The sequence below is a fragment of the Pleurodeles waltl genome, chromosome 5 (assembly GCF_031143425.1).
Source record: "Pleurodeles waltl isolate 20211129_DDA chromosome 5, aPleWal1.hap1.20221129, whole genome shotgun sequence".
In the NCBI taxonomy this organism is placed as follows: Eukaryota; Metazoa; Chordata; class Amphibia; order Caudata; family Salamandridae; genus Pleurodeles; species Pleurodeles waltl.
Genome location: NC_090444.1, coordinates 624572042 through 624597010, shown reverse-complemented (window position 1 = coordinate 624597010; position 24969 = coordinate 624572042). Strand labels below are relative to the sequence as shown.

The 24969-nt window shown below is 44.4% G+C and overlaps 1 protein-coding gene across 1 annotated transcript in view; it reads right to left on the bottom strand.

The window, feature by feature from the left end:
- HEATR1 (HEAT repeat containing 1) overlaps positions 1-24969 on the bottom strand; it is a 710058-nt gene that overhangs the window by 551062 nt on the left and 134027 nt on the right. Inside the window, exons 9-12 of the mRNA XM_069234483.1 lie at positions 22989-23097; positions 20893-21003; positions 16601-16718; positions 15312-15419 (exon numbers count right to left, since the gene is read on the bottom strand). Of these exons, the coding sequence (XP_069090584.1) occupies positions 15312-15419; positions 16601-16718; positions 20893-21003; positions 22989-23097 (446 nt within the window). The remainder of the gene's footprint in view (positions 1-15311; positions 15420-16600; positions 16719-20892; positions 21004-22988; positions 23098-24969) is intronic.

Genomic DNA, 24969 nt, shown 5'->3' with positions numbered 1-24969 from the left:
TCTCAGCGTGCTTCCAGTCTGATGGGAAGGTGGTGATCTTGAAGGATCGGTTGATAGTTCGGCAGAGCTCACGTGCTATGGTGGCGTTTGCCAGGTTGAAGATATGATGAGGGCACAGATCAGAGGTAGCTTTCGAGTGCTGTGCTGCTTCATTAGCGTCCGCTGTGTCCAATGGGGAGAGTGGTTGAGAGCAGTTGGGAGTTGTGCTTCTGTAACTTTGCCCCAGCTTCTGCTGAGGGAGGGGGGGGGGGGGGGGGGGGGGGGGGGATAGTGGTGTGCAGTGTTCTTCGTGAAGGTAAAGTGGACACACTTGTGGTTGGTCCAATGGTGTTCGGTGGTGTCAGAGATGGTGATGTTGTTCCCTGCTGAGAAGACAGGTCGAGGATTTGTCCAGCTCTGTGGGTGGGGACGTTGACAAGTTGTTTGAGGCGGAGTGTTACAAGGTTGTCCATGAGGTTTGTGGTGTTGGGATCATTGTGGATATCAAGGTGGAAGTTGAGGTCGCCGAGAAGGATGTAGTCGGAGGAGGTGTTTGCTTGTGGGGCGATTAGGTCGGTGATGTCTTCTCAGAATTGGGGTCGGGGTCCAGGCAGCCTGAGGATGAGTGTGCCACGGAGGGTGAGTTGGGGTTGGTCTGAACCTGGAAGCGTAGGTGTTCAAGGGTTGTATGTGACTTGTTGGTGGTTGTCAGGCAGAGGGTGTTCTTGTAGACTATGGCAATGCCTCCTCCAGTCCAGTTGGCTCAGCCTTGTGGATAATTTTGTAGTTGTCCTGGATGGCCATGGTGATGTCTGGGGCTGAGGTGGGGGTGATCCATGTCTCTGTGAAGAAGGTGACATCCGGGGCGATCAAGGAGGTCCTAGGCTTCTACTGAGTGCATGACGAGGGACCGTGTTGAGGAGCATGAAAAAGGCCCATGAGTGTTCCTGGGGTCTGCTAGGAGGCAGGCTGAGGATCTTCCCGGGTTGAGAGCGCGTAGCCTGTTGGCGTCGAACCAGCGGATGGGGAGAGGACTGTGGCGCTGGGGGCAGTCCAGGCAGGAACAGGCGCAGACGGGCTTGTGGCGAATCCGCTGTGTGGCTGCCATTAAGAAGGGGAGGGGTGGGAAGTGAAGGAGGGTCCTGTCAACTGGGAGGTGGGAGGGCGGGAAAAGCACTCTGCAGGGAGGGAGTGGGGCGGGGCAGCAGCATGGGGAAAACGTGGGGAGAGTGAAAGAAGAGAGAAAGATAGAAAAAGGAAAATAATGGAATAAAAGACAGAAAATCACAGAATTAAAAAAACAGAAGTAAAAGCAGGAGTAAAAGCAGGAGTAAAAGCAGGAGTAAAGCAAGACTTACATGCAGATGGCCACTGGGCTACCACGGATGATGTGCAGGGGGAGCCTGCGGGTGGTGGAGGGCCTCGAACTGAGAGTCTGGCAGGCTCTCAGTTCGCTCAAGGCAGAGGCAGCAGCAGCAACATGTGGAGCTGCACAGGGGAGGAAAACAGACGCTGATCCGAAGGTCAGCACAATACAAGAGCCTCTGTGAAATCAGATATCACATGCTCTTGCAGAAATACATCAACATAGATACAACTTCTGCTTGCTCCCTGCATAAGCCAATCACAATGTACAGTTAAATGATACATAATTTTTTCATACTGCAGACAGATGCTCAATTAACTGTTTAGAAATAACTACATATTCTAGGTATACTAAGTCTTAGAAAACAAGGCCCACATCATTGTTTCAGGAAGGTTCTAGTAATTTAACCAAATTGAAATCTTGTTTGATTTTAGTTTCACTTGTGACAAAATACTCTGAGAAAATCAGCTCCTTCTAATAAAACCTGCATAATCAAACAATCTCTCTCAGTCTTGAGCATTAGAACCCATAACAGTTCCATGAACCATCACTAGAATTCAAATTTTTTTTTTCTTCAATTTGCCATTCCCCAAAGCTGGAATTTGAAAATAGCTCTCCAGGGTAAATTGATTTAAAGCTTCTCCAGAGTGCCAAGGGCATATAAGATGTTCTGCTGCCACTAAAAATCACGGTGGCACTTTTTTTTTTGATGAACAGTGAATATCGCACTCAGATCATAATTCAAATTCCAACATGCAAAATGGCAAACAAATCTAAGCAAAAATTTAAAATTCTGTGGGTTTTGGGTAAAGCACAGTACTCCAAATTTATATGTACTATAATAATTATTGCAGTCCATTAACCAATCAGAATTTTCAGTCAAGTGACTCCATGCCCACCCTGGAAAAAAAACCAAGTTAGTCAGAAAGCTATGTGGTCTGCAGGGAGAGATGTATAATATAACCTGTAGGCCGGAAAATAAAATCCTGTGCAGCAAGCCTTAGCTATTTATCCTTCTATGCTTATTTAAAGTGAGTATCATTAATTTAGGAAACAGTAGCAGCTATGGCCTAGAGAATGTTTAGCTCTAGAAGTATAATAATTATCTTAATATTCCCTCATTGCACTGGAGTGCATCTTTTGACAGGTTCTCCCAGTTTATTTTAGCTATATCTAGTAGTTTGATTCTGCACACTGGGAAGCTGCTGAAACATCTTCAAATGCATGCTCTCTGGCCTTCAACACGTGACAATTAATTGGCTAATCCCTACTGGCTTGTGTGTCTTTTATGTGAGGTCAAGGTAAAAATTTTAAAAAACTGCTTAGGTGGCCAAAAAATTAAACATGATATGTGGGCTGCAGAATGGACTTGCAGGGCTCAAATAACATACCGTATTTTCCGGCGTATAAGACGACTTTTTAACCCCTGAAAATCTCCTCAAAAGTTGAGGGTCGTCTTATACGCAGGTATATGGCTTGCTGAAACTTCAGGGACAGGCGCCCTGTAGCTGAGCCACAGTGCGCTGCATTTGGAAATCGATTCCAAGAGTACAATGGGTTCCGCATCCCACAAGATTCAGTTAATTGTGGACACGGAGCTGATCCGTCGCGCGTGAGTTGAGCTGTTCTTACCGTGTGCCGCAATCCTCGGGGGCAGTTGTCTGGACAGGCGCGTGTTCCTGCGCATGCCCCAGGCTATTCCACTTTTATGTTTACATGTTTGATGACAAACAGCCTTATGTTTATAAGTGACAGTTTTCCTACTAAGTACCTGCATGTCATAAGCATTTGAATTAAAATGACCATATTAAAATCAAATCTGATGTTTTTTCATTTTTATTTGGTGTGCGTTGGAAGAGGGGTAGTCTTATACGGCGAGTATAGCCCAAACCCTATATTTTAATAGGAAAAGCAGGGGGTCGTCTTATACCCCCAGTCGTCCTATACGCCGGAAAATACAGTAACTTAAAACATTCTGTTTATGTCAGCTGTGGTAACTTCCAGGACGACTTTGTATGAAAAAAAAAGTTTGGACTGACTTCTTGCTGGTGAACTGAAAGAAGAAGTTAATGCAGTTTATTTCATCATCCCTCCCCGCCCTCACGGAAGATGAGATCATTTAGGTGTACCGGCATGCAAGGTAATTGCTCCTGCTCTCCCAGCCTGTATGAAGCAAAGCAGTTTGGTAGAAATTGTTTCTGCGTCGAGTGATCTTCAAGGGGCGCCTTTGGTGATGTGCATAGACTAGCATTGCTTTGGCTTTGCTACTGCCTTCTACGGATGTTTCAAAACTTCTGATCCTGCTTTAACATATATATATTTTTTTTGGTACTATTTTAATAATTTACGTTTTCTTATTTGTTTTACTAAGTTGTCTGGGTACCTTACGGTTTGATTTCTTTTGTGCTGCCTAGCTGCTACTATAATATTTCACACACCTTCTCTCTGAGAAAAGCCTGCAGATTTAAGTACAGCTACCAGGATAAACCCAGGATTCCACCATGACACCTGCTTTTTACTTCTTAGAAACCTAATTACTTTACTTAGTGATACCTCATCCACTGCTCTCCGCCCTGTTAATAATACAGATTCTTATGCTGCTTTATTTAAAATTAAACACACCTCCAACTATATTCATGGTAGTGTAAGAAAATACTCAGCTGTGACACAGATGGGTTACTTCTACCAGCGAGTCAGCTCAAACAAGAGCGTAAATATGGGATATTCACCATTTCGCTGCAGATTGCTGGAATCCGTCTGGTTTTCATCGTAGACATCATTCATATACAAACTGGGTAATATGGGCGCTTAAGTGCACCTCTCCTTTATCCCCTGATTTCCTGGAAATAATTTTGCATAACTAGTTCCACACGCCAATTTACACCCTGACATGCGTGTTAGATTGAGGGACTCACAGTTTGGGACCCACTGGCTGTAGTTTTATTGTGTCCAAACTGGAAATAGCTAAGTGGTTCCCAAACTGTGTGCAGCGCCCCTGGCTATTTTGATGGCGCACCGGGGAGGCGCTGCTCACTGTTTGGGAACCACTGGACTAAACTGTTTGAAGGACAGCTCCGCTAACTCTCCAGAGGCAAGAAATAAATGTCCTTTCTTTGAATACAAAGTGTTTTAGCCTCCCTTAACTTAATAAGATGGCTGGAAAGTTGGCAATATTTTGGGTGCTTCATAGTTCAGAGTGTATAGGTCTTGGGCACCACTGGATTTAAAAAGCCTAATCATTTGTTGTAGGAAGTTGGCTCTGTATGTGCTATTTCAAAGTAAGGAATAGCATGCACAGAGTCCAAGGGTTCCCCTTAGAGGTAAAATAGTGGTAAAAATAGATAATACTAATGCTCTATTTTGTGGTAGTGTGGTCGAGCAGTAGGCTTATCCAAGGAGTAGTGTTAAGCATTTGTTGTACATACACATAGACAATAAATGAGGTACACACACTCAGAGACAAATCCAGCCAATAGGTTTTTATATAGAAAAATATCTTTTCTTAGTTTATTTTAAGAACCACAGGTTCAAATTCTACATGTAATAGCTCATTCGAAAGGTATTGCAGGTAAGTACTTTAGGAACTTCAAATCATAAAAATTGCATGTATACTTTTCAAGTTATTCACAAATAGCTGTTTTAAAAGTGGACACTTAGTGCAATTTTCACAGTTCCTGGGGGAGGTAAGTTTTTGTTAGTTTTACCAGGTAAGTAGGACACTTACAGGGTTCAGTTCTTGGTCCAAGGTAGCCCACCGTTGGGGGTTCAGAGCAACCCCAAAGTCACCACACCAGCAGCTCAGGGCCGGTCAGGTGCAGAGTTCAAAGTGGTGCCCAAAACGCATAGGCTAGAATGGAGAGAAGGGGGTGCCCCGGTTCCGGTCTGCTTGCAGGTAAGTACCCGCGTCTTCGGAGGGCAGACCAGGGGGGTTTTGTAGGGCACCGGGGGGGACACAAGCCCACACAGAAATTTCACCCTCAGCGGCGCGGGGGCGGCCGGGTGCAGTGTAGAGACAAGCGTCGGGTTCGCAATGTTAGTCTATGAGAGATCTCGGGATCTCTTCAGCGCTGCAGGCAGGCAAGGGGGGGATTCCTCGGGGAAACCTCCACTTGGGTAAGGGAGAGGGACTCCTGGGGGTCACTTCTCCAGTGAAAGTCCGGTCCTTCAGGTCCTGGGGGCTGCGGGTGCAGGGTCTCTCCCAGGCGTCGGGACTTTAGGTTCAACGAGTCGCGGTCAGGGGAAGCCTCGGGATTCCCTCTGCAGGCGGCGCTGTGGGGGCTCAGGGGGGACAGGTTTTGGTACTCACAGTATCAGAGTAGTCCTGGGGTCCCTCCTGAGGTGTTGGATCGCCACCAGCCGAGTCGGGGTCGCTGGGTGCAGTGTTGCAAGTCTCACGCTTCTTGCGGGGAGCTTGCAGGGTTCTTTAAAGTTTGCTGGAAACAAAGTTGCAGCTTTTCTTGGAGCAGGTCCGCTGTCCTCGGGAGTTTCTTGTCTTTTCGAAGCAGGGGCAGTCCTCAGAGGATGTCGAGGTCGCTGGTCCCTTTGGAAGGCGTCGCTGGAGCAGGATCTTTGGAAGGCAGGAGACAGGCCGGTGAGTTTCTGGAGCCAAGGCAGTTGTCGTCTTCTGGTCTTCCGCTGCAGGGGTTTTCAGCTGGGCAGTCCTTCTTCTTGTAGTTGCAGGAATCTAATTTTCTAGGGTTCAGGGTAGCCCTTAAATACTAAATTTAAGGGCGTGTTTAGGTCTGGGGGGTTAGTAGCCAATGGCTACTAGCCCGGAGGGTGGGTACACCCTCTTTGTGCCTCCTCCCAAGGGGAGGGGGTCACAATCATAACCCTATTGGGGGAATCCTCCATCTGCAAGATGGAGGATTTCTAAAAGTCAGAGTCACCTCAGCTCAGGACACCTTAGGGGCTGTCCTGACTGGCCAGTGACTCCTCCTTGTTGCTTTCTTTGTTCCCTCCAGCCTTGCCGCCAAAAGTGGGGGCCGTGGCCGGAGGGGGCGGGCAACTCCACTAAGCTGGAGTGCCCTGCTGGGCTGTGACAAAGGGGTGAGCCTTTGAGGCTCACCGCCAGGTGTCACAGCTCCTGCCTGGGGGAGGTGTTAGCATCTCCACCCAGTGCAGGCTTTGTTACTGGCCTCAGAGTGACAAAGGCACTCTCCCCATGGGGCCAGCAACATGTCTCGGTTTGTGGCAGGCTGCTAAAACTAGTCAGCCTACACAGATAGTCGGTTAAGTTTCAGGGGGCACCTCTAAGGTGCCCTCTGTGGTGTATTTTACAATAAAATGTACACTGGCATCAGTGTGCATTTATTGTGCTGAGAAGTTTGATACCAAACTTCCCAGTTTTCAGTGTAGCCATTATGGTGCTGTGGAGTTCGTGTTTGACAGACTCCCAGACCATATACTCTTATGGCTACCCTGCACTTACAATGTCTAAGGTTTTGTTTAGACACTGTAGGGGTACCATGCTCATGCACTGGTACCCTCACCTATGGTATAGTGCACCCTGCCTTAGGGCTGTAAGGCCTGCTAGAGGGGTGTCTTACCTATACTGCATAGGCAGTGAGAGGCTGGCATGGCACCCTGAGGGGAGTGCCATGTCGACTTACTCGTTTTGTCCTCACTAGCACACACAAGCTGGCAAGCAGTGTGTCTGTGCTGAGTGAGAGGTCTCCAGGGTGGCATAAGACATGCTGCAGCCCTTAGAGACCTTCCTTGGCATCAGGGCCCTTGGTACTAGAAGTACCAGTTACAAGGGACTTATCTGGATGCCAGGGTCTGCCAATTGTGGATACAAAAGTACAGGTTAGGGAAAGAACACTGGTGCTGGGGCCTGGTTAGCAGACCTCAGCACACTTTCAATTGTAAACATAGCATCAGCAAAGGCAAAAAGTCAGGGGGCAACCATGCCAAGGAGGCATTTCCTTACACAACCCCCCCCCAAACGAAAGAGGATGAGACTAACCTTTCCCAAGAGAGTCTTCATTTTCTAAGTGGAAGAACCTGGAAAGGCCATCTGCATTGGCATGGGCAGTCCCAGGTCTGTGTTCCACTATAAAGTCCATTCCCTGTAGGGAGATGGACCACCTCAACAGTTTAGGATTTTCACCTTTCATTTGCATCAGCCATTTGAGAGGTCTGTGGTCAGTTTGAACTAGGAAGTGAGTCCCAAAGAGGTATGGTCTCAGCTTCTTCAGGGACCAAACCACAGTAAAGGCCTCCCTCTCAATGGCACTCCAACGCTGCTCCCTGGGGAGTAACCTCCTGCTAATGAAAGCAACAGGCTGGTCAAGGCCATCATCATTTGTTTGGGACAAAACTGCCCCTATCCCATGTTCAGAGGCATCAGTCTGCACAATGAACTGCTTAGAATAATCTGGAGCTTTGAGAACTGGTGCTGAGCACATTGCCTGTTTCAGGGTGTCAAAGGCCTGTTGGCATTCCACAGTCCAGTTCACTTTCTTGGGCATTTTCTTGGAGGTGAGTTCAGTGAGGGCTGTCACAATGGATCCATATCCCTTCACAAACCTCCTGTAATACCCAGTCAAGCCAAGGAATGCCCTGACTTGAGTCTGGGTTTTTGGAGCTACCCAGTCCAGAATAGTCTGGATCTTGGGTTGGAGTGGCTGAACTTGGCCTCCACCTACAAGGTGTCCCAAGTAAACCACAGTTCCCTGCCCTATCTGGCATTTGGATGCCTTGATAGAGAGGCCTGCAGATTGCAGAGCCTTCAAAACCTTCTTCAGGTGGACCAGGTGATCCTGCCAGGTGGAGCTAAAGACAGCAATATCATCAAGATAAGCTGTGCTAAAGGACTCCAAGCCAGCAAGGACTTGATTCACCAACCTTTGGAAGGTGGCAGGGGCATTCTTTAAACCAAAGGGCATAACAGTAAACTGATAATGCCCATCAGGTGTGGAGAATGCTGTCTTTTCTTTTGCTCCAGGTGCCATTTTTATTTGCCAGTACCCTGCTGTCAAGTCAAAGGTACTGAGAAATTTGGCAGCACCTAATTTATCAATGAGCTCATCAGCTCTTGGAATTGGATGGGCATCTGTCTTGGTGACAGAATTGAGCCCTCTGTAGTCCACACAAAACCTCATCTCTTTCTTTCCATCTTTGGTGTGAGGTTTGGGGACTAAGACCACTGGGCTAGCCCAGGGGCTGTCAGAGCGCTCAATTACTCCCAATTCCAGCATCTTGTGGACTTCCACCTTGATGCTTTCCTTAACATGGTCAGATTGTCTAAAGATTTTGTTCTTGACAGGCATGCTGTCTCCTGTGTCCACATCATGGGTACACAGGTGTGTCTGACCAGGGGTTAAGGAGAAGAGTTCAGGAAACTGTTGTAGGACTCTCCTACAATCAGCTTGCTGTTGGCCAGAGAGGGTGTCTGAGTAGATCACTCCATCTACTGTGCCATCTTTTGGGTCTGATGACAGAAGATCAGGGAGAGGTTCACTCTCTGCCTCCTGATCCTCATCTGTTACCATCAACAGATTCACATCAGCCCTGTCATGGAAGAGCTTAAGGCGGTTCACATGGATCACCCTCTTGGGGCTCCTGCTTGTGCCCAGGTCCACCAAGTAGGTGACCTGACTCTTCCTCTCTAGTACTGGGTAAGGGCCACTCCATTTGTCCTGGAGTGCCCTGGGAGCCACAGGCTCCAGAACCCAGACTTTCTGCCCTGGTTGGAACTCAACCAGTGCAGCCTTTTGGTCATACCAATACTTCTGGAGCTGTTGGCTGGCCTCAAGGTTTTTGGTTGCCTTTTCCATGTACTCTGCCATTCTAGAGCGAAGGCCAAGTACATAGTCCACTATGTCCTGTTTAGGCTCATGGAGAGGTCTCTCCCAGCCTTCTTTAACAAGGGCAAGTGGTCCCCTTACAGGATGACCAAACAGAAGTTCAAAGGGGGAGAATCCTACTCCCTTCTGTGGCACCTCTCTGTAAGCGAAAAGCAGACATGGCAAGAGGACATCCCATCTCCTTTTGAGCTTTTCGGGGAGCCCCATGATCATGCCTTTTAATGTCTTGTTGAATCTCTCAACCAAGCCATTAGTTTGTGGATGGTATGGTGTAGTGAATTTATAAGTCACTCCACACTCATTCCACATGTGCTTTAGGTATGCTGACATGAAGTTGGTACCTCTGTCAGACACCACCTCCTTAGGGAAACCCACTCTGGTAAAGATACCAATGAGGGCCTTGGCTACTGCAGGGGCAGTAGTCGACCTAAGGGGAATAGCTTCAGGATACCTGGTAGCATGATCCACTACTACCAGGATATACATATTTCCTGAGGCTGTGGGAGGTTCCAGTGGACCAACTATGTCCACACCCACTCTTTCAAAGGGCACCCCCACCACTGGAAGTGGAATGAGGGGGGCCTTTGGATGCCCACCTGTCTTACCACTGGCTTGACAGGTGGGGCAGGAGAGGCAAAACTCCTTAACCATGTTGGACATATTGGGCCAGTAGAAGTGGTTGACTAACCTCTCCCACGTCTTGGTTTGTCCCAAATGTCCAGCAAGGGGAATGTCATGGGCCAATGTTAGGATGAACTCTCTGAACAGCTGAGGCACTACCACTCTCCTAGTGGCACCAGGTTTGGGGTCTCTGGCCTCAGTGTACAGGAGCCCATCTTCCCAATAGACCCTATGTGTTCCACTTTTCTTGCCTTTGGACTCTTCAGCAGCTTGCTGCCTAAGGCCTTCAAGAGAGGGACAGGTTTCTTGTCCCTTACACAGCTCTTCCCTTGAGGGTCCCCCTGGGCCTAAGAGCTCAACCTGATAAGGTTCAAGCTCCAAAGGCTCAGTTCCCTCAGAGGGCAGAACTTCTTCCTGAGAAGAGAGGTTCCCTTTCTTTTGCTGTGTTGCAGTTGGTTTCCCAACTGACTTTCCTGTTCTCTTGGTAGGCTGGGCCATTTTTCCAGACTCCAGCTCTACTTTTTCACCCTGTGCCTTGCACTGTGCTCTTGTTTTCACACACACCAGTTCAGGGATACCCAGCATTGCTGCATGGGTTTTTAGCTCTACCTCAGCCCATGCTGAGGACTCCAGGTCATTTCCAAGCAGACAGTCCACTGGGATATTTGAGGAGACCACCACCTGTTTCAGGCCATTGACCCCTCCCCATTCTAAAGTAACCATTGCCATGGGATGTACTTTTCTCTGATTGTCAGCGTTGGTGACTGTGTAGGTTTTTCCAGTCAGGTATTGGCCAGGGGAAACCAGTTTCTCTGTCACCATGGTGACACTGGCACCTGTATCCCTCAGGCCCTCTATTCTAGTCCCATTAATTAAGAGTTGCTGTCTGTATTTTTGCATGTTAGGCGGCCAGACAGCTAGTGTGGCTAAATCCACCCCACCCTCAGAAACTAGAGTAGCTTCAGTGTGGACCCTGATTTGCTCTGGGCACACTGTTGATCCCACTTGGAGACTAGCCATACCAGTGTTACCTGGATGGGAGTTTGGAGTGGAACCTTTCTTGGGACAGGCCTTGTCTCCAGTTTGGTGTCCATGCTGTTTACAGCTATGACACCAGGCCTTTTTGGGATCAAAGTTTTTACCCTTGTACCCATTGTTTTGTGAAGAGGCTCTGGGCCCACCCTCCTGTGCAGGTTTTTGGGGGCCTGTAGAAGACTCTTTACTATTTTTAGTTTTGGTTGTCTCATCACCCTTCTGCTGGGGAGTCTTTGTGACCCCTTTCTTTTGGTCACCCCCTGTTGAAGTCTTGGACACCCTTGTCTTGACCCAATGGTCCGCCTTCTTTCCCAATTCTTGGGGAGAAATTGGTCCTAGGTCTACCAGATGCTGATGCAGTTTATCATTGAAACAATTACTTAACAGGTGTTCCTTCACAAATAAATTGTACAGCCCATCATAATTACTTACACCACTGCCTTGAATCCAACCATCTAGTGTTTTCACTGAGTAGTCAACAAAGTCAACCCAGGTCTGGCTCGAGGATTTTTGAGCCCCCCTGAACCTAATCCTGTACTCCTCAGTGGAGAATCCAAAGCCCTCAATCAGGGTACCCTTCATGAGGTCATAAGATTCTGCATCTTGTCCAGAGAGTGTGAGGAGTCTATCCCTACACTTTCCTGTGAACATTTCCCAAAGGAGAGCACCCCAGTGAGATTTGTTCACTTTTCTGGTTACACAAGCCCTCTCAAAAGCGGTGAACCATTTGGTGATGTCATCACCATCTTCATATTTAGTTACAATCCCTTTAGGGATTTTCAACATGTCAGGAGAATCTCTGACCCTATTTATGTTGCTGCCACCATTGATGGGTCCTAGGCCCATCTCTTGTCTTTCCCTCTCTATGGCTAGGATCTGTCTTTCCAAAGCCAATCTTTTGGCCATCCTGGCTAACTGGATGTCCTCTTCACTGGGGCTATCCTCAGTGATTTCAGAGGTGTTGGTCTCTCCTGTGAGGGAACCAGCATCTCTGACTATTATTTTAGGAGTCAGGGTTTGAGGGACCCTGTTCTCCCTAGATAGGATTGGTAGGGGGGAATTGTCCTCCAAGTCACTATCCTCTTCCTCTGAGTTGCCACCCTCAGAGGGGTTGGCCTTTTCAAACTCTGCCAAAAGCTCCTGGAGCTGTATTTTGGTAGGTTTGGGGCCCATTGTTATTTTCTTTAGTTTACAGAGTGACCTTAGCTCTCTCATCTGTAGATGGAGGTAAGGTGTGGTGTCGAGTTCCACCACATTCACATCTGTGCTAGACATTATGCTTCTAAAAGTTGGAATACTTTTTAAGAAACTAAAACTGATTCTAGAATCTAATTCAAACTTTTAACAAACTTTTAAACTCTAAAAGAAATGCTAAACAGGATCTAACACAAGGCCCTAGCAGGTCTTTTAAGAATTTAGAAAACTTTTCAAATTGCAAAAATCGATTTCTAATGACAATTTTGGAATTTGTCGTGTGATCAGGTATTGGCTGAGTAGTCCAGCAAATGCAAAGTCTTGTACCCCACCGCTGATCCACCAATGTAGGAAGTTGGCTCTGTATGTGCTATTTCAAAGTAAGGAATAGCATGCACAGAGTCCAAGGGTTCCCCTTAGAGGTAAAATAGTGGTAAAAATAGATAATACTAATGCTCTATTTTGTGGTAGTGTGGTCGAGCAGTAGGCTTATCCAAGGAGTAGTGTTAAGCATTTGTTGTACATACACATAGACAATAAATGAGGTACACACACTCAGAGACAAATCCAGCCAATAGGTTTTTATATAGAAAAATATCTTTTCTTAGTTTATTTTAAGAACCACAGGTTCAAATTCTACATGTAATAGCTCATTCGAAAGGTATTGCAGGTAAGTACTTTAGGAACTTCAAATCATAAAAATTGCATGTATACTTTTCAAGTTATTCACAAATAGCTGTTTTAAAAGTGGACACTTAGTGCAATTTTCACAGTTCCTGGGGGAGGTAAGTTTTTGTTAGTTTTACCAGGTAAGTAGGACACTTACAGGGTTCAGTTCTTGGTCCAAGGTAGCCCACCGTTGGGGGTTCAGAGCAACCCCAAAGTCACCACACCAGCAGCTCAGGGCCGGTCAGGTGCAGAGTTCAAAGTGGTGCCCAAAACGCATAGGCTAGAATGGAGAGAAGGGGGTGCCCCGGTTCCGGTCTGCTTGCAGGTAAGTACCCGCGTCTTCGGAGGGCAGACCAGGGGGGTTTTGTAGGGCACCGGGGGGGACACAAGCCCACACAGAAATTTCACCCTCAGCGGCGCGGGGGCGGCCGGGTGCAGTGTAGAGACAAGCGTCGGGTTCGCAATGTTAGTCTATGAGAGATCTCGGGATCTCTTCAGCGCTGCAGGCAGGCAAGGGGGGGATTCCTCGGGGAAACCTCCACTTGGGTAAGGGAGAGGGACTCCTGGGGGTCACTTCTCCAGTGAAAGTCCGGTCCTTCAGGTCCTGGGGGCTGCGGGTGCAGGGTCTCTCCCAGGCGTCGGGACTTTAGGTTCAACGAGTCGCGGTCAGGGGAAGCCTCGGGATTCCCTCTGCAGGCGGCGCTGTGGGGGCTCAGGGGGGACAGGTTTTGGTACTCACAGTATCAGAGTAGTCCTGGGGTCCCTCCTGAGGTGTTGGATCGCCACCAGCCGAGTCGGGGTCGCCGGGTGCAGTGTTGCAAGTCTCACGCTTCTTGCGGGGAGCTTGCAGGGTTCTTTAAAGTTTGCTGGAAACAAAGTTGCAGCTTTTCTTGGAGCAGGTCCGCTGTCCTCGGGAGTTTCTTGTCTTTTCGAAGCAGGGGCAGTCCTCAGAGGATGTCGAGGTCGCTGGTCCCTTTGGAAGGCGTCGCTGGAGCAGGATCTTTGGAAGGCAGGAGACAGGCCGGTGAGTTTCTGGAGCCAAGGCAGTTGTCGTCTTCTGGTCTTCCGCTGCAGGGGTTTTCAGCTGGGCAGTCCTTCTTCTTGTAGTTGCAGGAATCTAATTTTCTAGGGTTCAGGGTAGCCCTTAAATACTAAATTTAAGGGCGTGTTTAGGTCTGGGGGGTTAGTAGCCAATGGCTACTAGCCCTGAGGGTGGGTACACCCTCTTTGTGCCTCCTCCCAAGGGGAGGGGGTCACAATCCTAACCCTATTGGGGGAATCCTCCATCTGCAAGATGGAGGATTTCTAAAAGTCAGAGTCACCTCAGCTCAGGACACCTTAGGGGCTGTCCTGACTGGCCAGTGACTCCTCCTTGTTGCTTTCTTTGTTCCCTCCAGCCTTGCCGCCAAAAGTGGGGGCCGTGGCCGGAGGGGGCGGGCAACTCCACTAAGCTGGAGTGCCCTGCTGGGCTGTGACAAAGGGGTGAGCCTTTGAGGCTCACCGCCAGGTGTCACAGCTCCTGCCTGGGGGAGGTGTTAGCATCTCCACCCAGTGCAGGCTTTGTTACTGGCCTCAGAGTGACAAAGGCACTCTCCCCATGGGGCCAGCAACATGTCTCGGTTTGTGGCAGGCTGCTAAAACTAGTCAGCCTACACAGATAGTCGGTTAAGTTTCAGGGGGCACCTCTAAGGTGCCCTCTGTGGTGTATTTTACAATAAAATGTACACTGGCATCAGTGTGCATTTATTGTGCTGAGAAGTTTGATACCAAACTTCCCAGTTTTCAGTGTAGCCATTATGGTGCTGTGGAGTTCGTGTTTGACAGACTCCCAGACCATATACTCTTATGGCTACCCTGCACTTACAATGTCTAAGGTTTTGTTTAGACACTGTAGGGGTACCATGCTCATGCACTGGTACCCTCACCTATGGTATAGTGCACCCTGCCTTAGGGCTGTAAGGCCTGCTAGAGGGGTGTCTTACCTATACTGCATAGGCAGTGAGAGGCTGGCATGGCACCCTGAGGGGAGTGCCATGTCGACTTACTCGTTTTGTCCTCACTAGCACACACAAGCTGGCAAGCAGTGTGTCTGTGCTGAGTGAGAGGTCTCCAGGGTGGCATAAGACATGCTGCAGCCCTTAGAGACCTTCCTTGGCATCAGGGCCCTTGGTACTAGAAGTACCAGTTACAAGGGACTTATCTGGATGCCAGGGTCTGCCAATTGTGGATACAAAAGTACAGGTTAGGGAAAGAACACTGGTGCTGGGGCCTGGTTAGCAGACCTCAGCACACTTTCAATTGTAAACATAGCATCAGCAAAGGCAAAAAGTCAGGGGGCAACCATGCCAAGGAGGCATTTCCTTACATTTGTATAATGTATTCAAGGTTTGAACAATGATCCCCGTACATCTGTGTCTTGCAACAACTCTATCAAACTTTATGAATAAGCTGAAGCCATTTTTGGATCTTTGTTTTTAATAGTATGAAATTATACGGCTCCATTGATCTTTCCACTAATCATTCTATTTTATTTGTTACATCACACGTTGAAAATATTTACCCACATATGAGGTGCTCTGATACCTGTAGTAATGTCTGCACCAGATGAAAGTGGTGGACAAATAAAAACACCTCACCTTTGATGTTTCAATGATCTCTTTAAGATGCTGAAGTGCAAGGTGTCGGACTGCAGCTTGTGGATGATTCAAACTGAGTAGCAGGGAGGTGTCAGAATCTTCTAACAACTGAAAATAAAAAATGAGCACTTAATTCAGCAAACCCCTTACTACAAAAACTGGTATGTAGGGCAAACACAGAGACATAGATAAAGAGAGAGTAGCAGAAAAAAGTCAAAGGAAAAAGTCAAAGGAAGATGAATAGAGTCCTAGATTAGAACAGGAACTTGAAGATAGTCACTTGCAAATGCAAAAGGGCATGGTACTACACAGACAGAGAAGCATGTAAACCAGAATACAGATGGAGGCACACCAAGAGAAACAAGCATGGCTAGTGAAAGACAGACACTGGCTGTAGGATGGGGAGCACAGGAAAGCAAGACTCTGGCAACAGGAACATATAAACAGATATATGGTCACGAGGATATGGGCGGAGGAAAGCAAACACTGACAGATGCATGGACATAAGAACATACATCTAGTAATATGGGCACAAAAACAGTCTTGTCTACAGGAAGTTACAGAGTGATGAGCACAAAGAATATAAAAGATGAAAAAGGTTGGCTTGGCACCCAGACATGAAACCTGGATAACAAAAACGTAGTACAGGACTACAAGAATTAGACAGGGTAAAAAAAGGAGGCCAGAACTCTAAAACATGGGGAGACTAACATAAGTACAAGTGGGGGCATGGAGATGGGGCATGTGATACATCGTGCCTTTCCCCCCCCAAAAAAGAGAGCTTATGGTCATCAGAAAGTGCATGAACTCTAGGACTGATTGTGCTGATACTCTCTTCTTTGTGTGCCTTGCAGGATCATTCTTAAACTTCATTGTCAAAAATTTTCATGTCCAACAAATCTTTAAGCCTAAGAAAAAAGACCTTGGGTCGTCTCTGTGTGCAGTTTCTTACACTGCCTCCAAGAAAGCACTTTGGTACAATTATTGCTGGTCTACCCTTTCAATGACTTCATCCTCAGCTTCCCATGGAGCCTTACCCCACCACACCATATCACTTACGAGGTCCACTATATACACTCTAATAGACTTCTCAGATCCTCAAACTAGACATGGAGCCCCTCCCTTCTTTCTTAAACCCAGTCCCTGTAAACTACTTCTGCTACATTTTGAAACCAAATTTAAATTGCTGCTTTTTCAGAAAATTAACATGATATGGTATATTCATTACCCCAACTACAAACGTTCTGACCGTTGTAACTTTGTAACAAATTCTGGCTGCTGGTTTTTACCTGATACTTTCCACCACTTGTGGACAAGGAAATGAACTGGTGAAAAACGTCTTGCTCCGTTTTATTTTTGACATCCTTCAGATGCTTTTCCAACACCAAGTCTAGAGACTGTGGATACCTGCCAAAAACCCCAAATGAAACACAAGCAATTAGAACAAAATGAATCATGTCACACCAAGCTAAGATAACAACTGGGGCCTCCAGATACAATGGTGCTGTACTGTACACATTTGCTTTGGAAACAGAAACTGTTTGTCTCACAGGTATATTAGTCTTATTTCTGATCACCATTCTATCAGTGGAATTACGATAAAAGTGTAAGCAAATGTAATACATATATATTATCCCTCTCCCTCTTCCTCCCACCATCTAATACCTTCCCCTTTTCCGGATGTGTAATACTCACATTTTCTGTTTCCGTGTCAAAAAAGTGCCCTCATTCCTATTCTCAAAGAGTACTCACCCTCGCTGGCATGCAGGTGTGCCTCTGCACCTTCTCACTGTGCCCAGAAATCCCCTACAGCAGTGGTTCCCAACCTGTGGTCCGCAGACCCCAAGGGGTCCGTGACACATTCCCAGGGGGTCCGCAGGCCTGGGCTAGGAGAAAGGCACTTCTCTGCGTGCGTGTTTTCATTTTTATTACTTCATTTGTTGAGCAGTTTTAAACCCACTGCAAAGCTCCTTGTACAGCAACAATTAAAACGTCAAGCTAACTCAAGTGACTAATGTATCTTCTGAAGTGAGATGGGAGCTTTGTCTAGTTGCAGTTTTGACTCAAAGATAGCACAGGTGGTTAATATGCCTGCTGCAAAGAACGTGTATATTGGAAAAAACAGTATTTTATGTGCATGGCACAGTGGGTTACTGCTTTTGTCACAGAGATTCTTTTGTTACGGTGCAGTTCATAATCTTAATCTAGCACAATGAGCTGTGAACTGCCATTAAAGAGCTGCATGCAAACAGCATGGCACAAATTAGAAAGTTGTTTTTTTTCCTAGTGTTTCATTTTCCTTATACTGCTAAAAAAGGTTTGCTTGTGTAGAAATACGTTCTTCTTGCCAACGTCATTGATAATCACTGTGCTATGTTCTGAATCCTAAATTTGTACTTCTCGGGACCAAGCACTCTTAGAAAATGCCTACCAGTGTGGATGACATGTGAATCCTACACCTTGTAAGTCCCCTGTACAGTGCCCTGACACCCTACAGTGGTATGAGAGGTGCTATAAAACAAATGAAATACATGTGACAGAGAGGCTAGGGAGAGATGAGAGGCCCTTATGGTTTACTTCCTTTCCCCTTCACTAGTTTATGTGAAAAAGCTTTCTCAGATCCTGCATACCTAAAAAATAAAACCAAATCGCTCTGGAAATGTAGAATCTGACCTGAGGATTCACCTTTCCTAAATAAAAACCAAACATTGAAAAGGTAGTTGCCGAAATGCAGCGTCAACCTTTCCAGTAAAATGTTTTGACTTTTGCATATTTTTTCAATATAAAATAATTTTATCTTTAGTAATTTGAGTACTTGTTTGATGTGTACTTGTTATATTTTTTGCGAATTACTGTTTTAATGTTTGAAAATTAAATTGTACAAATTGCTGGGGGTCCCCGGCTTCCAGTAATGATTCATTGGGGGTCCTCAGGAGTCAAAAGGTTGGGAACCACTGCCCTACAGCAATGGGGCCCTGCCATAGCAACTTGTCCCAAAAGTCAAAATCCAGCACCCAATTGCACCTGTACAAAACTCAGATGCTTCCCCACTTACTTTGCAGTAATATGCACAATCAGAACTTAGGTGCTATCTGCTAAAGTGAAAATGCCTACATTAGAATGAGAGCCATTTTAATTGTGGGCTACAGCATATTTACAGAACCCTTCTGTAGGTAAAGTTCTTAATTTTGAAACCGCACAAACTAGACATTCTACTTATTGAGCATCATTTAAGTTAACTAGAAGTGGGTTTCTAATCCTTCATTTAAAAGTAGGTCTACTTGCCTGCTCGACCTTGCTATCCCCAGAAAGTCAAAGTAGTAAGAAGTAGTTCTTAGCAATACAGTCCATTTGTTCCACAGATGGCCAATATGTACCACAAGGATTGCCTTGGATTTAAGAATCCCCTCCGGACCCAGAGAATTGACAGCATGGGAAACTCTTCCCTGCTGAAATTCAGTAGGGTTCTCTCACAAAGGAGAGCATTTAAAACATTTAAGGCAAATCGCTTGCCATTGTGCCTTTTAGGATAAGAATGCTCGATCTTTTAAGACAATGAAAGAAAACCTTTTGGGATTTCAAGGCCAAACACGGTGCTCATATGTCTATGGCAGCTGGCAGTGAAAGTCTACTACTGGCAGCATATTTGTGATCTGTAAATTTACTAAGCCGATACCAACACATCTTATTTACTGCATTTAATAAGACTGAAGTAGATAAAGTTATATGACTGTGTTTTCTGTAAACATATGTCATCAAACGTATTCCTTCAGTTAGTTAACTGAAAGCCATTAGAAACACTACTCCAACAGAAGTCACTAGATGGCAGAATGAATTACATTTTACAAAAATACTTCTGGACTGGTGAAAGCTTGATCACATTACGAAGTAGCCTTCACGGCAAGATGGTAACACAGCAAGTGAAAAATGGTTTGAAACAAATCTGGGAAAGGGGGTAAAGGTGATTGGTGGAAGATAAGGACTTAATTATTCCACAGCAATTGCTTAATGCTCCACTCAGATCATGCCGTTTGAGAATGCATTCAGGCACCTTTGTGTTCGTATATTTTACATTATTGCTTTACTGCTCAGGAAAATGTAACTAGTGACCATCTACAGTAAAAAATAGAGTTTGGGGCATCAACATGTACCAATTTTTCCTTTGATTAATTCCACATTTGTACTGCCCTATCACAGTAAATGCCATCAAAAGGGAAGGAAACATTTTTCAGTTGCACATGAGTTTTATAAAGTGAGAGCTTCTGAATATGGTGTTGGATATTGTCCAAGACAATGACCTCGGTCAGAACCGAAACGTTTTTTGCTCCAGGGATGGGAATAGAGAATAATTTGATAGGGCACATGATATTCTCTCTAGTTAACTCCGATCCACACTTGGGTATCCTGTGCCCTAATTAAATGGACCTCATATACAATATTAAGTGAGCCCAAATACAACAAATTGCAGAGGATTTGCCTTAGATGTATTGTATTGTTTTAGAAGTTCACCCACTTTATTACTGGCATGCTTCATTATCGGGTATATATAAATCAGAGTGGGCTCAAATATTCCAGGAATATTTCCTAACAGAGGACTTAAAAAATAAAAATACTTTAAGAACACCCAAGTATCCCTTTATTTGCGAGTTCCAGTGGTATATTAAAAAACATGACTAGGGTGTTTTGTGAGAAATAGTGTCCCGACACCCTCCGTGTGGTAGACATGTTTCAGCACTTTGACTTACAACCTCTAATGGTCCAAGACTTTTTTCAGGACCAACTATAATGCCCTGTATCTCAATTGTACCTTGTGTACAGTCAAAGTCCTATCCCCATTAGTCAGGGCAAACAACAATAACCATGCATAGGGGATTACTCACCCCACTAATCTATATTTGGTGCTCCTGAATTTTGGGATGTTATAAAGCCTCAGATGGAGGAGGGTAAAAATGCCTCTGTAAACACACAGTCCTCAAGGGTACCATATTGGTATTCACACCTAATTAGTACTACTGTGTCTCATTGTATCACCAAAAACAACCAAGTTGGGTTCCATATAATTTCTCTTTTTTGACTCATTATTGTAGATGAGGTGCATTAATTAGAGCACAGGATACCTAAGACTGGCTATATCCTAAATTGTCAACAGCAATGCAAGGTTCCTCACACTGCTTTTGTATGACCAAGCTTGAGGGCAACTTCATTGTCATTCAATCTTTGACTTCTGTATTGCGACTACCAATAAGTTGGGCTTTTAGTGGCAACTATTTAAGCAATCTTTGTAAAATACCTATTGGCCCTGTACCAACTGGACTGGAACCACCTGAGCTATTGACCCTACTGAGACGGACTAATCGCCCTGCCAAACTCCAAAATAGAAAATAGATAATGTTAAATATGAGTAAACTTTTTCATAAAGATTCATTCAAGCATTCCCCACACAAATGTCTACACCAACAGTTGTTCTCACAGAGGGTAAGAAAATCACACCAGGGCCCAGTCAAAAAACTGCAAGTACCATTAAGTAACACAAAAGATAATTTCAAAGGTAAAATTTCAAAGACAAACATAATCAACATACTTTGCTTCCAAAAGTCTAATGAAAGGAAGAAGTTGGTTGTTTAACTCAGATTTCTTATTTTCATCGCCACCGTTTTCTATACCGTAAGCAACATACTCATCCAGAAAGGCCCTAAAAAAAAAGAGCACAATTACCATGCACCATTTAAGGCATTAAAATAAAAAGACATGTATTATAACTGTTCCAAACGCTTTCCAGTTTAACACTACATGTGGAAAACATCACAAAGTTATTTTCAGAGACAGGGGAGGGGTTGGTAGAGTGAGCAATTCTCATTTTAATACTGTAGGGTCTGTACTAATAGACACAAACACTGAATGCCCCTTGAATGAATGCTGTTTATTTACAGTGTTTGTAATACACATCAAAAATCATGTATCAAGAAACAAATGTGAAATTAACGTCACTTGAATGATTTAGCACGCTCGCATATCGCACACCGCCAGTCAGTGCTTCAATGACAAAAAAGCACAACGATACTGGTCCTGTAGATGTGCCAAATCGGATATCAATCCATCAAGATACAAAGGATGAGGACCAATGAGTGAATTTTGTAATGCACCCAAATATCTTGAAAGAGGGGTAACCACAATCACAAGAAACATGAGTGAAATATACTATATTTGCAAAGCGTGAGATAAATTATAATTGCAAAACACTTTATACGTTCTACTACCCTACTGCGTTTTGTAAAGCACCCACATATCATGAAAGAGGGGTAACCACAATTACAACAACCATGTGTGAAATATACTATAAATGCAAAACATTTCATACATTCTACTACCCTACTGCATCAATTTATCAAGACAAACCAGTAAAAAACAGCCTCAATATTAGTCTTTTCTATTATTTCAGCCTAGCCACCATCATCCAATTTAATGAAGAACTAGGACTGAACATTTCAGTATTTCCATTTCATACTGCTAACAGTGTACCTGTAACATAAGCTTAGTGTCAGCAAACATTGAGAGATTTGCAAAGACTGGATAGACAAAGACATCAAATGTTATAAATGCCACAGCTGCCAAACTTTACTGTTGAACTACTGCATGTTGTATACAAACTAATTGCAAACACGTACTACTAACCATAACAATGACCAAAAACATTACACAAAATGGTTAAACTATCATAATTGACCATGGCCATGCAATGTTTTCAGCAAATGAAATATTAGTCTGATGGCTAACTGCATGCTAGAGCCATCAAATGGCTACTGATTAAAGAGAGAGGTTTCCTGGTCTATGTGTAGGGTGAGGTGGGTTTTCCTGTTTGGCGTGCAAGCACAGCTACTGTAATGATGGACAAATGGCAAATTTGTCAAAAGTCCCTAAACCATCTTAGTAAAATACAGAGTATGCAAGTTGGCTAATTTAAAGATGAGGGTCTTCTCAAATGGCAGCCACAGCAATTATAATTCGCATTTAACTAAACACAGAGGCACAGCACCACTAATGATACCCGTTTCTTTAATTATTCTGCATTTGATCGAGACAAAGGTCATCTTAGTCTTTGCAATTTGTCTTTATTAAACATGAAGAAGATATCTAAGCGGCCTCCAGATTTAAATCCATAAAGTACAACACACTCAAGAATAAAACAGCAACACATATCAGACAATATTAGGTCAATTCAACCACATTCATCAAGTGAGCTGGAATGTAACACATGCATTCAGCACATTCCTTAAGAATATCAACAACTGAAGTCAAAAGGAAGTACGAGGAAAATTTAGGACAATAAAACCCAAAAGCCAAGCTATGTGGACATAATTAACACTTATAACTTCATTAAGATGGCATTCCTTCATAAACCGCAAATTTCTTAAACTCTGGCACTTGTCAAAACATCAACATCAAAGGATGGGAAAACAACCATGAGAGAGAGTTAATTTGAAAAGAAAAAAGGGTCAATTTGAAAGACACGTGTATCAAAGTCCCTTGATGGGTAGTATATCTGGCTCTGAATGTGCACATCACTATCATCCATTGAAATGCATGCTAAACAGCAAAACCTTGTTCACACACTGAACAGAATAAAGAAGAAGAAACACATTGTACAACTAGCAATTAAAAGAAAGAACATTTACTCACCGAGCCAGAACTTGGTCTAAACCATTCCGCAGTGGTATGTCTTTAATTATCGCCATAAGTAGTGTTGCAAAAACCTCTTTATTTGACACTTCTGGATGTTCCAATCCCCCTGGGGACAAAAGCAGAGAAGCAGCACAGTCAAGTTGTTATCTAGAAAGGATTTCTCATATTTATTTAACAACTATTAGACCATAAAGGTTTCTTACATGATAGAAGGTAATAAAGAACTACATACTTAAGAACAGTTCCCCATCACATTCGTTACTGCTGGGACATTACTATTGGTCTGGCAGCAATTCAGAACTCTTTTGTCTTAGTTTGTATATGTAGTATCTTAAAGCTCTCTAAATATAAAATGTGTGAACTGGTAAAAGAAGCCACTTGGATTATGTTTTGTTCATTTGTTGAGTGAATGCTCTAATGTTATGGCCTTGCAGCGCTGTCAAGGAGTGTATTATATTCACACCATGACCTCAAAGATTTCAACACAGAAGAACCTAATTTGTAATTGCATGAGCCGATTTATTAGTAGTGCAAGTGGTAGGTTGCATTAGTGTATATTATTTGGCCTTGTGTGTGCGCTATAGTAGTATCTAAGGCGCATGACAGGAGGCAGCAGATCTTCTCTAATTCTGGTGCTTGTCCATTTAGTAGTTGACAGGGCTATTTCGAAGCAAGGTGCCTAGTTGAGGATCCATTATAAGGCTTTTCCTGACAAACTGCCGAGTGTTTGGTAAGTACTGCAAATGTGAAAAATAACTTTAAAAAAACGAAGGGTTTGTATGAAATTCTACCTTCTCTTTCTAAAGGCAAATGAATGGTTCAGTTAGTGGGAAAGTCGGCATCTTGCCAGGGCTGCAAGAAAAGATGGTTTTCATGGGAGTAGGACCCCAGCCCCCGAGTATTAAAAACAGACAAATCTATCTGAAAATCCTTAATCTATTCAAAAGAAGCACAGATGCTGGAAAATGCTCACCTACAGGAGAAGGCAATGGATGAGAAGAGATATCAAAAGCACAGCTCTTCTATTTTTCACCCCACATTCAGAGCTGGAGATAGCAGAGAGGTTCTTGTACTTACTGTGCTTTTTGTGTTAAGGCTATCTATTTTTTTCTGAGATTACCTTCAAGGAGAATTACCTAAATTTCCATTCAAACTTCCAAATAACAGCCTTGTAGATTTCCACAAAAAGGTATGAACCGCCGCTCTGAAATAGCCTTGGAGTGCATTAATGAAAGCAGTTGTTACAAGATCATGGCCATGGCGTTTCCTGAGCGCCACAAACACTGGGTCTGTGGATAGTAAACTAGAATCTATCAATGACAGCAGGCTAAACCACCAAGGATTTGGGGCCACACAAAAGTGAACAAATGAGATAGAAATAGCAGAGTAAAACTCAGAGACTCCGGATCCTGCATTAGTGGAGTGCAGGAAGAGAAGTCACTGCCACGCCTGATGCCTTTGTGGATCTGCCAAATCACGCCTGGGGGTCGCCTTGCACACTGCATCTGAAGGTACACAGAGGCACCTGACATCATTGAACTGATGCAACTTCTAATTTTCCAAATACAGTTTAACACTCCAGACCAAGGTTCATTTGTGGTACTTGAAGGGAGAAATATCCATTACAATTGGGAAATAAGTTAAATATTTATTATGCATTCACAATGGAATGAAGGATAATTTTAATAAATAAATAAAATTAAAAACAAGCTACTATAAACAATTCTAAAACAAAAAATAATCAGATGGGCTAAAACATTAAACAAATGCCTTTACGAAAAGCATTTCCTCCAGCATATAAACCTTGATAATAAACCTTTACATAATTATTAACTTTATCCATACACTAACCTTCATTCTATAATCCTTAACCTGGCTTTTACATTAACCACTATCCTCTCAGTACCCCCCCCCTTTTCAAAACACTTACGTTTTTCAAACTTTTTATTTAAAAAAAAAAAAAGGAAAACAGTTAACT